This window comes from Thamnophis elegans, chromosome 5, assembly GCF_009769535.1.
Source record: "Thamnophis elegans isolate rThaEle1 chromosome 5, rThaEle1.pri, whole genome shotgun sequence".
NCBI lineage: Eukaryota > Metazoa > Chordata > Lepidosauria > Squamata > Colubridae > Thamnophis > Thamnophis elegans.
This window is the reverse complement of record NC_045545.1, coordinates 952482-971075: the sequence shown is the minus strand read 5'-3', so window position 1 is coordinate 971075 and position 18594 is coordinate 952482. Positions and strand designations below refer to the sequence as shown.

Below are 18594 nucleotides of genomic sequence, written 5' to 3'. Positions count from 1 at the left end.
TTAGGATTGCAGAAGTGGCTGTCAAGGCACTATCCTGAGTTATAAACTGTTTCTAAATCAAATGAATTCATAAATATACCTGTAGAATACATTGTAAATTAGCAAAATGTGTGAATGCAAAAAGTGATGAGTATCACTTACCAAAATTAGGTCTCCAGAAAATAGTTGGCACCTTATTTATTTAATTACCAATTAAAAGAAAGATTTGTAATAGTGCTATCTTTCATCTCCACTATCTTTTATGGCCTTATAATGTCAGTGAACACTAACATTAAGCAACATTAATGCTTAATCCCCAGGAACTGGGGATGTCTAGTTTAATAGAAAGAGGGAGAGACATTATAGCAGTGTTCCAATTTCTCAGGGGTTGCCACAAAGAAGAGGGAGTCAAGCTATTCTCCAAAGCACCAGAGGGCAGAACAAGAAGCAATGGGTGGAAACTAATCAAGGAGAGAAGCAACTTAGAACTGAGGAGAAATTTCCTGACAATTAAAACAATTAATCAGTGGAACAGCTTGGCTCCAGAAGTTGTGAATGCCCCAACACTGGAAGTCTTTAAGAAGATGTTGGATAGCCATTTGTCTGAAACGGTATAGGGTTTCCTGCCTAGGCAGGGGGTTGGACTAGAAGACCTCCAAGGTCCCTTCCAACTCTACTATTGTATTATTGTATAAATGAATAAATTGTAACAGAAAAAATATTGCAGTATATACTCCTTGTGTTTTTTTTATTGTGATTGATAAATTGACTTTCCACTGAATGTATTTGCATGGAAGCAAGGTATCTGAAAGAATAATTGCTTCCACTGTCTGATAATATTCCCAGAAGTATCTCATCAACCACTATAGAAACCAAATCTGGCTAACTAGTATTTGTTTCATCCAATAGGATCTTCCTTATATTCTATACATTCTTATGCTTCTAAGTTACCACTCTTCAGATTTTGGGATGAGTGATGCTGTTGTACAAAGGCACTTATGTTCCTAGATCATCCCAATTTCTGTGAGTGCTACAAAAGTACCTACAATAGTTGCCATGTCATGAGGTTTAGAACAAAAGAAAACCTTAGGCCTGTGTTTCTCAACCTTGGCCGCTTGAAGCATTCGCTGGCTGGGGAATTCTGGGAGTTGAAGTCCGGACATCTTCAAGTGGCCAAGGTTGAGAAACACTGCCTTAGGCTATTGTTCAATCTAGCACAAACCTAATTCTAACCAACTTAAATACATTCCTTCTTTCAATGTGTACAGGGAGTAAGACATTAATAAATAAAGTACTGGTATCTGGTTAAGGAAGACATATATTTAAAGTAAATATAATAAAAATATGTAAATAAATAAATATATTGTTTAAAATATTTAATCCAAATGCTGTTCCATTTATCTATGTCATTTTTAGTTTACCTTTTCTTTTTATTGTTGCTTTAAAACAAAGAAAACATTTAAGGGGCAGTTTCTAATTAAAAGAAGTCACTGTCACTGTAATATGTTAAATATGTATTTACTACAGGTTTGATATGCAACACCAGCTGAAATGACCAATACTCTTCAAAAGTTGATAGTCTCTCCAAAGTAGCATCTGAATAATAATTAGTAGTCCTTGGCGTGTGCAAGCTAATAAAATCAAGGCCTATGACATCTGCATCACACATCACTAATACCATCTAGGACACAGGTGTCAAACTCACTGCATCGTGTTGCCATCATGTGATGTTTTGCAATGTTTTTCCCATTCATGGAGATGGGGAGGGTGTGGCCTGTCTGTGATCCATCTGGCCCGCAGGCCGTCAGTTTGACACCCCGGATCTAGGAGGATCTGCCCTCCTTGGGTACCATTCAATTGCGGGATAAGTTATCGCTTTGTGTAATGTATGATAAACATATTGAGATCACCTCCATTTCTCATACATTCTTGTTATTCCATATTAAAATTTTGTGCGTAATTGACACTTAAGTGATCTGAGGCAGTTCTATCCAAAGTAGATTGTAAGTTGCAGAGATACCATATTTTCTCAACCCTCAAGGGGCAGTGTTGTATGTTTTAGAAAATTAGTATTTTGCCATCTACTATCACCTCAGGAAGCATTAAGTAGCATATGGATGAGTCAAGGATACAGTTAAGGTAATAGGAAAGTCTGTTGTGTCAAATATAAAACTACATTGTGACTTGACTTCAGTTCTTCAGAGTGATGCTTTGCAATGTCTCCATATCAAAGGAACACTTACCTCAGATCTTCTGGAAAAAAATCTCATTGAAAATCATTTTGTGTAACGTAATAGAGCACAGCCTCAAATTTTTGCTCAATCTCCCAGGGGTAATTTGTCAGTCTAGAAAAGCTATCCAGATCTAGGATCCTTGGATTACCAAAATGAGGACACTTCAATCTCAACAAGGCTCACTTTTAGTATCTCATCTGCCCTGCCTCTCTTTTAAAAAAAAACTCCAGACCTGCAGACTATTGGACGGTCGAGGGTAGCTAACACATTAACTTTTTCACAATGTCATTGACATAGCACTGTATTGTCGGTGGTGGCTATTCATTATTGCTGCAATTTTTCACACTGCTATCCAAAATTCTATTGCTGCTATTGGGCAAACCTGAAGCAGTGAAAAGCCACCACCTGAATTTACTTTATTGGAGTCTCTTCAAAGCTGTAGCTGCTAGTCCCACTTTACTATGGAGTTCATTACTGGAATTCATTACCACCTCACCATTGCACAAAATAACTTAAGAGTTCACCCTTTAAGTCAGCAAAAGGTTCAACTTGAGTAATATAATAATCAATACTAGATTTAAAAAAAAATCCAGAGAGCCTTATTTATATTCTTAACAAGAGAAGTTGTGCATGTTAAGATAAAGAGATTAAAAATAATAGATTTAGAGGAAACAGTGTGCCATGATATCATTGTTTTTTAAAAAACAGAAAATGCAAGATTTTCTTTCCTTCATAGCAATATGCATCTGAAGCATCCATCAAGTAGAAAGCAAGACCAGCCCTTTTCTTTGTTATATGACAATGGAAATAAATTCATCAGTATTGTAAAAGCAACACTTAGGATTTTAGAAAATATTATAAACAATATGAAGCCCCTACAGTAACAGTTTACAAAAATTCTATGCAACAGAAGTTTTTAATGATGTTAAGAAGAAAATATATAAATAGTATAATGTGTATATATATTCATACAATTGTTTTCAAAGTCTGTTTTAAATTCCCAGAGGTTTTTTATAGACATCATGTTTGCAAACAATTTTCATGTTATGACCATCAGAAATATAACATTGTGTTATGGATGTAATTTATGTTCTGGCTTGTTTAGTAATGTGTTGTTTTGTTTCCCATTATTTATAAAAATGAAGGAGTTTAAGAAAACATTCAAAATGCTCAGCATGCACACATAAATGAAATATTTTAATGTCAGATCATAGTCGTAAAAGTTACATTGTTTACATAGGGTTCATTTGTACTTACGAAAAAAATGTTTTAAATGAAAAGAATTATTTTTCTTATGCTGGCAATCCTATTAAACAAATTAACATGTGCTTTGGATGTACAGCTTGACAGGAATATAGATCTTTTAAAATTTCACAGGAAATTATGCCTTTTAATGATTACAAGGCTTTTTTATTCATAAAGAAATAACAACCGTGATAGCTGAAATTCACCAATCATTTGAATGGTGCACAGGTTAATGTTGCTGAGACTAATTTTTTAAAAAGTCTTAAATGATTTTGTTCGTTGCATAGTGAATATGTAAACTTATTAAGAATTAACATTATTCATAGTAACACATATTGATTTGCTTCAGTTTTATTCAAATACTGGATCAAATAATTTAACAGGAGTGCAGGTAGTTAGTAGCCGTTGATCAGGAATATCTTGTTTAAATATTTAAGCAATCAAAATACATTTTAATCAAATTTAAACATTCTAAAGTTTACTTGATGTCAGAAACAGAAATGCCAATTGAAAATTTGCTGGATTGTGCTCTTGTGACTGAGATGAATTATATTAATAGTGCAGGGGGGAGGGGAATGAAAAGGAAATCGGAAGGGTATCAAGGAAGTAATTTTGTGTTGCTGAACAGCCACGTTTGTTTCATATGCTCCAAAAACCTTTGTGAAAGTGCAGAATGTATCTACTGCATGGATTTTGTAAAAAAAAAAAAACTTTTTACAAGATTTTGTAAAAAAAAATAATAATAATAATTCCAGCAGTTATGTCTGGGTTTACTAAGTTTGCATCAAGTAAAATATTTATTAATGAAACTACTGTACAGGAAACACCAAAGCGAAATGCATCATACAGAAAGAGTACACTCTAGGTGACAGATGGAAAAAGTGCATGCAGGTTGCTTTAAATTTTAAGTCAGAAACAAATAATACTAATGTTGATCCCTAACATCTTAAATGAGAAACTTCTCTAAATTTACCAAAAATGCCATGGAACATATATATGACTAATACACATTGGCAAGCAGTATGGATGAATTCAGGTTTTAGATCTTATTTTACAGGCATTTTTGCTTGACAAATGTGAGTTTAAATAGAGTCGTAAAAAAGGAAAAAATCTTCTCAAATTGGACTGGGTAGTTCTGCCAGGTTGCTCTGATGTCACACACAGCCTCCAAGTGTTTAATTAGACACCATCAAATCACATATGTCGTGTTAACATTCAGGAAATGACATTGAGTCTGTCTTTAAAGAATTATTTTTGGCTCAATAAATTTTAAATGTATGGTTTATCATAACCTAATATTGTCTTTGTCTTCACTGCAGTGGATTTCCGATCAAACTTTCCCCTCCTTTTAATACTTTAGGGAATTTTCAAACGTCGGGATGTTTGGCTGTAATGCCCCAAGATTTGTTCTCCCTGAAAGAAATCATAGTGACAATTTATTAAACTACAGAGCAACCTGGCTTTTAGGGGTCTGTACTTTTAGATTGTGTTCAATAAACCTAGCAACTAAATTGTGATGCATTTCACCATCATTATTTATTATTTTTTTCATGCAATTACTCTTCCATTCCTACGTTCTCTGGGCTTTGGGGTTTAGATTTATTTGTTTGGGGTTGGAATTGTTTTAATTTTTTAATGGTTTTAAAAGAAATACCTGTTCTTAAAACACAAACAGATGCAACCCAAAAATGTTGTTTGTGATTAAGCCTCATTAAATGCAATGAAATGCACTGAATCAATATTAAAGTCACATTCCGTTTAATGAGACTTAATATGGTTTAAAATTTTTAATTTTGCTCTCTATGACTTGAAGGGAATTCCCATTCTAAGCCACCTCAAGCTAGCTGAATTTGTGTTCAATGGGACTCAAATTAATTACAATTAACTTGTCCAACTTTTCATTGGCCTTAAGTACAACTGGAGCTCATTGAATCAAAGCTATATTGTTAAACACGGCAACCTAAGATTGGGTTGTAATATCAATCAGTGGAGCATTATTTTCAATTTTTTTTTAAAATAGAAAGCTTAAATTACACCAGGTATATTGTTATTAAACAAAAACTAGAAGTAATCTTATTTTGTAATTGCTGTAAGTTTCCCATTAATGTGTTAAGTACTTCACACAAATTCACACATACTGTAAAGCAACACAACACACTGCCACAGTCAGGAAAGACTCCAATTTTTTTTTAAAAAAAGAAAACTGGTGGTAAATAAAACTCCTTTGATTCAAAATGGTTTATTCACACAAATTTAATAGGATATATCACAATTGTTTGGTCCATAAATATTTAGGGGAAATAGTTTCTATACAATGCATTTTTCAATAAAACAAAGAAAACATGGACAACTCTGCTAGACCACTTAACTGTACTATAAACACGAAGCTCAATATATAAGATTATTGAATTTATCAACTATATCTGAAGGAGTGCACAACTGCTTTCTATGACATGTTTGTCCCCCTCTACCAGGTTACACCATAAAAAGAGTTTCAGAAATAAGAGGTAAAACAGTACAAAACTAGTGAGGTGTCAAAAGGGTTAAAACAGTTAATTTAACAAACAACACATATATATCCTGATTTTTTTTCCACAAGCTTACTCCCAAGTTATAGCATAAGGCACATTGTAGAACTGAGTTATAAGAAGTCTACTTAATAAAGTAGATCTATAGTACCATATAGTTGTTCTGTCAAAGAACAAAATTTATATGTATCAATTTTTGTACCTGTAAAAGTGTATTAATAAAGATCTCAGCCTTTCCAAGGTTGTTTGGTCTGGTTAGTGGTAAATGCCCATAAGGTAATAGTTAACAGGAAAAGTCCAAGATTGGCACCTCAATCCTAACTATATCAACTTGGAAGTAAATTCCACTCATGTCAATTGAACTTCCTTCCTTCTAAATGTGCTTTAGGTCAGCAGCCTTCAGCCTTCAAGAAGATCATGACCACACTGGCTAAATATATAACAACAAAGACACATTTTCTCCATTACAGTGTTAACATCTCTTCCATTGTTTTTTCTTTAAAAAATAAGCTACTTTTCTGTGCTAATTTTCTAAAAACCCTGAGCAAAAGTTAGAATAATGCACTTTAATATGGGCAGTGAACTGTCAGTATGTATCCACTCATTACTGGAGATCAAACTCCCCCACTTTCAAATAATCAAGATTTTAAATAAAATGAGAGGTATGATTGAAAGGAAAAGGGAAGAGGACAAAGAGAAGATGGATAAAATATAAAACATTGTGCAAACGTTATTCTTAACAATCTATCCAAAACATGATTTTGACACTGTTTGGAAAGTCTCCCCTGTTTAATTAGTGTTTTATCAGAAGAAAGGATACAAATGAACATTCACCACTGCCCAGACCATTCAGACTTTAGCTTAAATTAAAAAAAAATAATAATGAACCACTTGCAAATGTAAACGAGGAAAGGTGTTTCCAATCAGCAGTACATCCACAAGGCTTCTGAGTTTGGCAGCTTCTGAGGATTTCAATTTTTAAAAGGATTTTGTTTTTAGTGTAAAGTGTTTTCTCATATTGGAATAGAAGAGAGCTTTTGCTTGCCTTTTTAATGAAAAAAGAAATGGGGGCAGGGGGAGCGGTCACCATCCACCATGGAATTAAACTTGTATGCAGGGCAATCCAAATAATGTCTAATCAAAAATTAATTCCATTGGGTTCAATGGGGCTGATTTTCAATCACATTAAGACTACATTTTTAAACCCCACTGAATGATGCTAGAATGGCCAAATGTGGCTGTGAGTCTGCTAGGGCAGCATGTCTACTTCTGTGTGTGTTGTTTTGTGTATTAATTATAAATTCATACACACAAATTAACCCTAGGTGAAATTCCATGTAGCTTCGGCAGTACAATATATATATATTTACTTGGAAATAAGCTCCCAGTGAGTTAAAACAGGCAGACTTACAATATGACAGAAGCACAGTATTATTCACATATTTGCTGAACTTGTCTTTTGAAGTTAATACATTAAAAGGGCCAGCATTTACCCATGTTAGAAAAAAAATGCAAGTATGTTCAAAACATCCAAGAATAAATATATTTAAGTAATGGTTCAAACATTTTAAGAAATTATGTTTTGCCTATTTCCATCTTCTTCTGAAAATGATTGAAAATCTGAACAGTTACTTTAATAATGGAAATTCATGTTTTAAAGACAAAGGTTGGTAATTTTGTAAAGATTATGATTATTTTTCTAGATTTATAGTTCTCCATTTGTCCTATTGAAATGTAAAAGTGCTTCATATTCACATGCTGGATTTTACACTTATTAAGGGGAAAAATAATATCCAAGAAGGATACTGTAACGGCTGCAATCCCTAAGCCACTCGGCTCAGAGTAAACCCTCTTGTTTAGATATAATTAATATAGAGCAGAAAACATTACCATTTTAATAGGACAAAAATTTTAGCCTCGAACTACTGATAATATCTAGCAAAAATTATGTACTTTGAAATCCTTTTTATTTCCATGGGACAACATTGAGTAGGCATTTAATTATTACCTTTAAATCAACAGGATTGCTATCTAATTTAATCTTGGGTATGTTCGTGTTTTGCTGTCAGTCCCACTGCAAACCAGATGGAAACTAGATCTGTTTGTTCAGTTGAATAGGGATTAGCCCCAAGGAAACATTTCTAGGATCAATGTGTTTTAGAAAAAGGCTTGTGTTAGATACACATAACCAACATTCATACTGTCTGAGGCTGTTCTATTTTCCAGCACAGTTTCTAGGCCTGCAGGACAGAAAGTTAACGATTGACATTCATAAATGGCCTAAGTTAGCTGAAAAGTTACTGTAGTCTAAATGTTATCCATCATATGTATGTAGACATAGTTGGGGAATTACAAATCCTGAAAAATAATATATAATATATATATATAATATATAGCTCAAACGTGGGATAAGTGATACGGTTCCTATACCACGTTAAGCCATACTGTTTAATTTGGAGTTAATGTGATATGTGAAGTTTGCTGCGATAGTTTGTAAATGAAGAGGTTGTCACTTAACTAATTTAAACCCAATAAGTTACGATCTATTGACTAAACCAGGGGTGTCAAACTCAATTTCATTGAGGGCCGTATCAAGGTTGTGTTTGACCTCGGGGGGGGGGATGGGGGGGGACAGGGTGGAGGTGGCCAGATCAACATCACTCGTCTCAGTGTCTGTGGTGGCCCAAGCACTCAGGCAACGAAAACAGGCTCCCAAGCTCCATTTTTGGATGCAGGGTAGCCTCCTGCAACCCTCTACCTGTGAAGACGGAGCTCGGAATTCATCCCCAGCTCCGTTTTCACTGGCAGAGGGTTGCAGGAGACCTTCACAGCCGAAAACAGAACTTGGGAGCCCGTTTTCGCTGCCAGAGGCTCTACGGTCCTGTCCTTCACTGTTTCCATGGTGGCCCCATGGGCCAGATCTAAGCAGGCCTTTGGTTGACGCCTCTGCGCTAAGCAATGCTTAGCATGATACATGAAATCTGTTAATTCCTGGCTCACTCAAGCTCTTATACAGGTAGTCCTTGGCTTACAACAGTTTGTGTAGTGATAGTTCAAAGTTACAATGGCACAGAAAAATAGCAGTTAGACTTATATACCGCTTCATAGGGCTTTCAGCCCTCTCTAAGCGGTTTACAGAGTCAGCATATTTGCACCCAACAACAATCCGGGTCCTCATTTCACCCACCTCGGAAGGATGGAAGGCTGAGTCAACCTTGAGCCGGTGGGATTAGAACAGCTGAACTGCAGAACTGCAGAACTGCAGTCAGCTGAAGTAGCTTGCAGTGCTGCATTTAACCACTGCGCCACCTCGGCTCATGTGACTTATGACCATTTTTCACAGTTATAGCATCCCCCCTGATCATGTCATCAAAATTCATATACTTGGCAGCAGATTCATATTTATGACATTTGCTGTGTTCCAGGGTCATGTGATCATATTTTGCGACCTCTGACAAGTAGCCAATGGGAAGCCAGATTCACTTAACCACCAGGTTACTAACTTATCAACTGCAGTGATTCACTTAACAACTGTGGCAAGAAAAGTCATAAAGTGTGGCAAAACTCACTTAACAAATGTCTCACTTAACAACAGAAATGTTGGGCTCAACTGTGGTCATAAATCAAGGACTACCTGTATATAATACATTTTCAGAAACAAATTGCCTTTTTTTTTAAGAGGATGTTGATGGCCTAGAAAGAAAATAGGATTTCACGTTTAGACTATCAGTTTGTATATATCTTAAGAGGCTTCTAAACATGATAGCATAAAGCTTCATACAGAAGCCAGTTAATAAATGAAGAATTCACATGTTTCTAGAGTTGAAGCCTATTATTTCCAGGGCCCACTACTCCCTCTCTTGTTTTTCCCCACCCATATTAAGCCTAATAAAAACCTGGGCAAACCTCAGTTCGCAAACAAAACTTTTACAACTTTTTTGTGTGCATAGAACGTGAAGGAAAATACAAAATGTATAAAGTATCTGAATGCAAACTGAGGACTAAAAATCTGAAATGCAAATCATTCCTGGGCAGCCTTTCAGTATGAAATACCGGCATTGGTTAAAAATGGTCAGAGCATGTTGGCATCTAAAAATTAACTGAGGAAACAGTTGCAGACAGCTGGGGTTAGGCAGACCACAAATATCTCTGACATAATTCTGTTAATACTCAACCCACACGTGATTTAATTAGGTGACCTGTATACGAGTGAGACTCCTCTGCGGGACATGCAGTATGCCATGTCTCAGGACGAACACAAACAACTGTCTTAGCACACATCTGTAGCTGATGTGCAATAACATTATAAGAACTGACCTCAGAGCATGATAGTTTGATTCTGTGGGGGCTCTTCCTACCCAGTGGTTTCTTCTATGTATCCCAATGTGTATATTATTTGAATTTTGTGTTTTTACAACTTTTTTCTTCAGGCTATGCTGGTTCCTTGTAAGTGGCAGGTCAGTCATATAATTCGATGCCAAAAGCAACTACCACTAGCTTGGCATGCCAACCCAAGTCACGTCATGACACGGTAGAATGCAAATTGAGGAGGTTTTGTACATGGCAAACATATCATAAAGACAGCTTCCAAATTGCAGGGAACCACCACAGAATAAAGAAAGCAAGTCACACAGTTCACCTGACTTAGAACAAACATCCTTACTGATCCAAATTTGGCGACTGGCCAAAACCGGCTTTTAAAGTTATAAGTCTAGCTTGATTTAGAAATATATAGTCCACTGCACTCAAAGGTTAAGTGATATGGAAAGGGAACTCAGCTACCTCAAGTGGCAGATTTTAGGGTGTTAAATATTTTTAGATTTTCCGCATCAGATACCAAAAGAGCTTGGTCAGTGGGATTTCCTTACATGTATGTTTTTTATGATTCAGATGCCAATCATTTGAAGAAAACAAACACTGATCTATTTATTTGGAAATACAGTTCTCTCTGATTAATATATCAACCGTTTTGCCCCCAGTAAATTCTGGAAATAAGGAACATACAATTTTAAGAGGCACTTAAACCTTCCCTTTAATTAGGCAATGATTAAAAATAAAATCCAACAACAATTTATAGACAAGTTCATGTTGCATTATAATAGAATTCTATTACTGCAAACTCATTTGCCAAGTGGTTGTGAGTGCTAGACACCAAGTTGTTTTTTCCCAAATATATCGTGGTGTTGTTTTATTTTTATTTATTTTTTAAAAAAAATGTTGCAAATAATATTAATAGTAATTATAGTCATATAATGGAGAAAGAAGAAGAGGAAGCAGAAGTAACGAAGAAGAATTGTTTTGAAAATCAAATGTTAGAAAATGTTTGTTAAGGTAGTTTGTGAGGGGCTGGCGGAATCGTGGCTGTCCATGTTAGACGTCACTGATGATACTACAGTGATTGTGGGATTGGTCAGGTCTGTTAAAGTGGTCGCAGTGCCGGGTGGAGTGAGAGCGCCGCTGTCTGCTGAGGGCGGTGCCGGAAGTGACGTGCCATCAGCTTTATCAACACCCCCATTCTCCTGCCGCAAAAGGTTCCTTCTGAATTTGGCTCTCGCGTTTTGGAACCAAACCTGCAAACCAATCCCAATTGATTTCTTTACCAACGTTATCTTTTGCTTTCGACTAACCTTATTTTTTTTTTCCTTTTTCCTCTTTCTGTTTTGCATTTTTAAGGATGGCGGAGTTCTTGCTTTACCCTTCTCCTCCTTCCCCCACATGCACCGATCACACTTGCTACTATGTTATCTGGGGACCTTTCCGATGATAATTCGCTAAGACTGTCAAATAATCCTTTTCGTGGGCACTTATGGTTGTTTTTGTTTTTCACTTGTGCCATAACATCTTAGTAAAATAAATATTCCACTAAAATTCTTGTGATCATTTAAAAACATGGAGAGTATTAAATGCAGGACGAAAGAATTCATGCACGATTTTTCCTGATGTAGGTTTCCGTGTGTCCTATTCCAAAGCTGAGCTAGTTATGTTAAGATGACTGGTCTCTCATATACAGAGTTGCACTTAAATTCCTTCCCCTCATTTGTCGGCTTCTGTGGAATTGGCCCACAAGTAATGATTTAAATCATTTATAGGTATGAAATATTATGGCCAGAACCCTGTCTCTGTTAAAAATATAACTTCTTCCAAAATTATTGGGGGGTGTTCAACTATGTTATGAAAGAGTCAGATTTGAGAGCATCACGTCTTACAGAGCAATCCAAAAATAACAGATTAAAGCACCTTTACATGCAACACAAATCCCATGTGATGTATTCATTGCTGCACTGCACTGCTTCAGAATTCAGTGGTGAGAATTAAATCTATGAATGTTCTCTATAGAGTCCTCCGGAAAATCTTCAATGCGTAATGTAAAATCAGTTTGCTAGTGACGCTATTAGGCCAAAATGTCTTCCTTCATATCATCTTAGTATTCTAATAAAATGCAGTATAGCAACAAATACTCCCATAGGATTGTTGACTGTATATAATAAAACTCAGTTCAGGTTGACACAGAGGACTCTCGAGGTTACTTCTGGCTAATAAAAATGGAGAAATGCAGTAAAATAGATTATTTGCCTTAAATTCAATATCCTGTTACTGTTTTAATTAGAAAGGATACCAGTATATTTTACGAATTTTCCCACCCCAATCAGAGTAAGCAAAATTGATTCTCCTTCAGTCCTGAGAGCGGTAGCTCTGGAGGGAAGCATAACTGTCCACTTAAACATACCTTCAGGGCCCTTGGAGGGTAAGGTCTGAATATGGAAATGGAAACCTATTTATCTATTGGGGGAGTCGGCTAATTTAAGGTAGCAGAAGGGAAATGCAAGGGGAAATGCAATTTTTAAGTAGAGAGGAAGGAACGGGAGGAAGGCGTTTATAGCAGAGGCTCCTTACCTGAAGAACTCTCTTGGTTAGTCCAGTCTTCTGGGCTAACTGCTTGAGGTCCTTAGCATCTGGGTTGTGATTAATGGCAAAGTAGGACTTCATGGTGCGGAGCTGGTGGTGTTTAAAGGAGGTGCGCATGCGCTTAGTCTTCTGAGACGGGGGATAAGGCTGCTGGTCTCTGTCCAGATGGTCTGCCTCGTTTTCATTACAACCTGTTTGGGAAAACAACGAACAAACAACAACGACAACATTGGAAAGCTGAAAATAAGCAATGTGTTCTACCTCTGTGTCCATGGACAAAAAAAAAAAACCTCCCAAGATGTAATATTAACGTATTTCCTTCCGTTGCATGAGATTACAAATTAACATCACGTAATGTACTATATGCACCATATGAATAAAACGAGATGGTTCAGTCCTGGACATATTTCCAGGCAAGTGGGAGGACTGGGTGTTTTCATGTCCTTCCATTTTTAAATTGATCCCTGCTACCTATTTATTTCTAAAAACGTGAAAATAGAATATAATCTATAAGATACCCTAGTGTAAAATAAAAAAAAGTATAATTAAAAAACAAAAATGAACATGACACAGTAAAAGCATAGCATTTTTTAAATAATAGTAACCCTGAGTCACTTGCTGTGACCCAAAGAATAAAAATAAATAAAAAGCAGAGCGTTACACGCGTCCTAGAAACAGTCTGGAAAGGGGGCACAAGTTGGAGGAGAAGGACCACACTTTATTTTGGCGCATGCTTTACCCGGAAGAGAGACCCCAGCCATGGAAAGACAAAAGTTTTATAGAAAGTGAGAGTTACAAGATGGAAAATCCTAAGGCTCTGGTTTATTGGCTAGTGTATCTGGAATGAGATCTGGTGGTAGGCAGCAGAGTTTGGGAAGCCCTTTGTGAAGGAGAGCAAATGTTGAGATCATCAACTAATACAGTGTTTCTCAACCTTGGTGACTTTAAGTCCTGCGGACGTCAACTCCCAGATTCTGGGAGTTGACGTCCGCAGGACTTAAAGTCACCAAGGTTGAGAAACACTGAACTAATAGAAGGTGGAATGTTGTGGGTTTCCTATGTTGCAATTTTCTCATATTGCCTTTCCCTTTGTGAAGAAATGGGTGAAATCTCAATTTTGTATGTTATATTTATTTTCTCCATTAACCTTGGCGCTGTAAAGCAAACAAAGCTGATTTCTTCCTAGATTCTCAGGAAAAGGGTTTTCAGAGCTGAGGGGCCATGACGGAGAAGGTCCCCATGTGAAAGCTCTAATGGCAAAACCTGGGTAGGCAAATACAGGCTAGGAGAGGCGCTCTGGTGCCCAAGTATCAGGGTTTCCCACTTCGAATGTCATTATTAAACTTCGTTTCAGAAGCCCAGGCAGTTACTAGAGCTCCCTTAGCAGTCCGGCCATTCTACTCAGTGTTAGCTGAAGCTTTCAAAAAGTTCAAGGGAAAACCTACATTGCAATCACCTAACCAGAAAATTACCAGAAAATGAATTACAGGCAGTCCTTATCCAGCAATGAACTACTCACTCAGCAACCATTCAAAGTTATGACAATGCGGAACAAAGGGATTTATGACTATTCCTTTTTGGTTGTTGCAGTCACATGGTCGTGATTTGGGTGCTTGACAACTAGCTTGTAATGACAATGATCACAGCATCCTGTGGTGATGTGATCACTATTTGTAGCCTTCTCTACCAGCTCCCAACAAACAAGGCCAATGGGGAAACCAGCAGGAGGTTACAAACAGCAATCACAAGGCCACAGGACACTGCAACCCCATGGATTTCCCTAACAACGGAACTGTCATAAGTTGGCACAGCCACATGACACTGTGCTTTACAACCGCATCATTTAGCAACATGATTGCCAATCCCAATGACTGTCCTTCACCAAGGATTACCAACAGAGGCACAAGGCCATCCCTACTGAAGAAAAGTGTCAGTTAATAGTTCAGCTACAACCGGCCAAATATATTATGGTCCATTAAGGCCACTTGGATCTTTGAGTATTTACACTTTTGCTCCTCCAGGAAGAACAGAAGTCCATCCAAAGATGATACTCACCCAATTCCAGACACATGAGCCATCAAATCCACAGCATTTCTTTCTGAATTGAATTAATACAGGAGAAGGCCATCTAGCCCCCTCCAGATCTTTTTGACTAAAATTCCATTACCTCTTACTAGTGGCCATCAGAAAAGATGATGATGATGATGATGATGATGATGATAATTATAATAATAATATGGTTCATTGTATGGGTGTAATAGTATGGTTCATTGACATTGCAATACCTGGTGATGCACAAATTGAAGATAAACAGCAAGAAAAATATCACAAAATACCAGGACTTGCAAATTGAGGTTGAGTGACTGTGAAAAAAGAAATCATGTGTTGTCCCAATTGTAATTGGAGCCCTTGGAGCAATACCCAAAGGGCTACCTCGCTATTTGGAAATTGTAAATTTACCTGACTTGAACATTCTGACTCTACAAAAAACCATCCTACTTGGAACAGCTGATATCCTCCGACGTTACCTTAACAGTTCCTAGGTCCTTGGTTAGGACTCTTAACTGTTGAACTACCAACCAGCTCCAAAGGCTGTGAATCTCACCAAGGATTAACCACATAATAATAATAATATACTTTGCCCTGATGCATTTATTTAGCATAGAATATTTTTTGACATGCAGGAGTATTAAAGTTGGTATGGATAAATATTCTTCACCAGCACAATGCTGAATTGGAAGCAGTATGGTCTGAAAATCTACTGCTCCATTCAGCATTAGCTCTAAATGATAAACCAAATAATGGGATGAATGATGATTCAGTAAAAATGCAGCCACATGGCTGTTTCCTTAAAACATACATTAATGCACCATCTGCTAAGGGTCCCTGCCAATTTTTACTCCTTTTACTTTATTTTTAAGACACATTTCTCCAGGACGATAAGGAAGCCTTTCGAATGTTATTTATTGTACTTCTGACACTTTGCTAAGCCAACTCTGAGGAGATTATTAAAGCTATTGCCTATTAGCTGCTTCCTTTACCCAAATTAATAGGTGTGGATGCTGTGCAGCAGAGAAAAGCTTGCTAAAAAAGGAATCAACTTCTATTTTTTTTTCTTCATCATCACTTTTCTTCTGTAATTGTCATCAGTCTAATTTCTCCATAGAAAGGATACTAGGCCTACAATTGTGCATTACTGGATAGGGCTAACACTTTCTTTTCACCTACACACAGGAAGAAAAATCAAAGCTGAAGCAGCCCAGCCTGAATAGAGCAATAAAACATGTTCTTATTAGATATTTAGACTACATCTTTAATCAGTTTGGACCAAAGGCACAATGGTATGTATCATCTTGATTTGTTTCCATAAAGCAAAGAGGAAGATCCACCATAGAAAGTTCCATCGAGTTGTCCCATGCTGAATCTCCCGCAAAAGGAGGTGGGGTATTCGACAGAGATCTTCTCAATAACCAGGCGTGGCAGGAAGATTTGACCTGGGCAAGGAGCCGGATATGTGTCAGATCTTCTTTGAGCAGAACCAGAGAGGTTATGACTAGCACTTTGAATTGAGTATGGAAACTACAAGTAACCAGTGCAGTGCTTTCAAATTAGGTGTAAATTCACACTGGCTGTCCCATCAGTGGTCTAACTGCAGCATTTTGTTCTAGCCACAGCTTCTGGATCACCTCCAAAAGCAACGCACAGAGACCACATTCCTGTAATCCAGTCTCTAGGCAGACATAAACTAACATTGCCAGAACATCCTGAATCATAATTATCTGGACCATAACCAACACACCAGTTGAACCTGGATGAAACCCCCCCAGTCGCGGATTCTATTTGCTGCTTGAGCAATAGTCACAAGTCCAGGAAGACCTTTGAATCACAGGCCTCCTTCAGGAAAAGCATGACCTGATCCAGGATGATCACCAACCCCCAGGGGTTTGTAATGGACAGCAGCTCCATTCTGGATAGAGCCCTAGGATTTTGCTTTCTCACGTAGAAGGAATCCTTTCTGCCTTCTGACTCAAGCCTGGGCCTGAAGTGATGAATTCTAACTGTTAGACCATTAAGAACAACAGATTAAGAGGTAATATATGATGAAGAGACATATATACATATGCAGTTCCTGCTAGAAAAAAAGGACAGAAGAATGTATGAATCCACTAATCACATTTTAGGAACCACCTTTAGCAGCAAGGGTTGGTTCTTTTTGTTTCGTGCTTCAGTAAGTATAGACGATAGACGATAGACGATAGACTGATAGACAGGCAGGCAGACAGACAGAAAGAGATGGATGATGATAGATGGATGGATGGATGGATGGATGGATGGATGGATGGATGGATGGATGGATAGATAGATGATAGATGATAGATGATAGATGATAGATGATAGATGATAGATGACACAGCTCTGGGTAAACCTGCTTTCATATAGATTTATGTTCTACTATTAGCTGTACCATTGCCACGAATCCTCAGCAGGATTAGATCATTGAGAAAAGTGTAAATAGTAGAGCACTGACGCTTGGCTTTCTAGCTGTCACTAACATTGCAGTTCTAGTTGTGTAACTAAAATGAGTCAGTTACTTTAAAAAAAATCCTGATTCTATTATGTGGAAAGAATCCCTGTAGAGATCAACTGGACTCAGAACTATCAATACATTCCATACCAGAATATGGAAGTGAATTTGTTTTAACTATTAAGCATGAAACATTATATCACTTTTCAGGAATGATTTAACAAAACTACCATCATGCAGGAACAGAATAAATTCCCCAACAGGTGGCTGGAATTCTTTCACAAAGTATAGCCATTGCCATTGATGGAAAATATAGATTATATGATATACATGACATCAACCCATGGAGATAGATTGGTGTGTGTGTGATAGAGAGATTGGGTGGGGGGAGAGGGAGGGAGTAGACAGCACATTTTATAACTGCAATTGCCTTCTATTAAAAGGGAAAAAAACAGAACTGAAAGGCTGTTTTCTCCACTAGTTTGTAAAAGAATGTCCAACAAATGCTGGTTTAATGGTTTTCTAAACTTATTTCACCGCTCCCACCTAACAAGTATTTTCGGTGAATATAATAAAAATAATTTGGAAAAATACTAGGGAGCCAGAAATAACAGATGTTTTTGTATAAGGCAGCCTTTTCTTTTCAACAGCAGAAAGAGATATTTAAAGACACGTGAGAATGATTTTTAAAAGATAATTCTATTAAGTGGCGGAACGGTTTTTAGTATTTGACATATTTTCTCATCTGAAGGCCAAAAGCATGGTCTTCAAAGAGAAAACTAAATATAAAAATAGTTATACCCACCAAATACATTTGGATTACAACTCTACAGTTGCTGGTATTTCTAGTATTTAATTTCATGCTTACTGGGAATTATTGACATTACATTGTAATACCAATTACATTTAAGAAGATGCCAGATGAAAAAAGCTGTTTTAGTTCATTAATTTTTGGAAGATGCCCATGGTTTAGGCATCAATTTGTTCTGAACCTGAATCAAATGTGGTTCTTCTATACTCTATACAGAACATCTGTTCTCAGGTGGTCTTCAAATCATTCTTGACTTCTGGCAAGTATATGGAGAAATCCATGCAGTGTTCTTGGAAATCTTGCCATTATCCTTTTTCCCAAGGCTAGGAAGAGGTTACTAGCCTAAAGACATTTCTGTGGTTAAGG

At 37.0% G+C, this 18594-nt stretch overlaps 1 protein-coding gene across 3 annotated transcripts in view; it reads right to left on the bottom strand.

The window, feature by feature from the left end:
* Nucleotides 1–4814: 4814 nt before the first annotated feature.
* Nucleotides 4815–18594, bottom strand: part of LOC116509547 (LIM/homeobox protein Lhx9-like) — a 35055-nt gene continuing 21275 nt past the window's right edge. For 2 of the 3 annotated variants that reach the window (XM_032218738.1, XM_032218739.1), the window contains 2 exons: nt 12881–13083; nt 11299–11556 (listed from right to left, as the gene is read on the bottom strand). In XM_032218738.1, coding sequence (XP_032074629.1) covers nt 11299–11556; nt 12881–13083 — 461 coding nt within the window. Of the gene's footprint in view, nt 4872–11298; nt 11557–12880; nt 13084–18594 lie in introns of those variants that run through there. The other variant, XM_032218740.1, reaches the window with a different exon arrangement.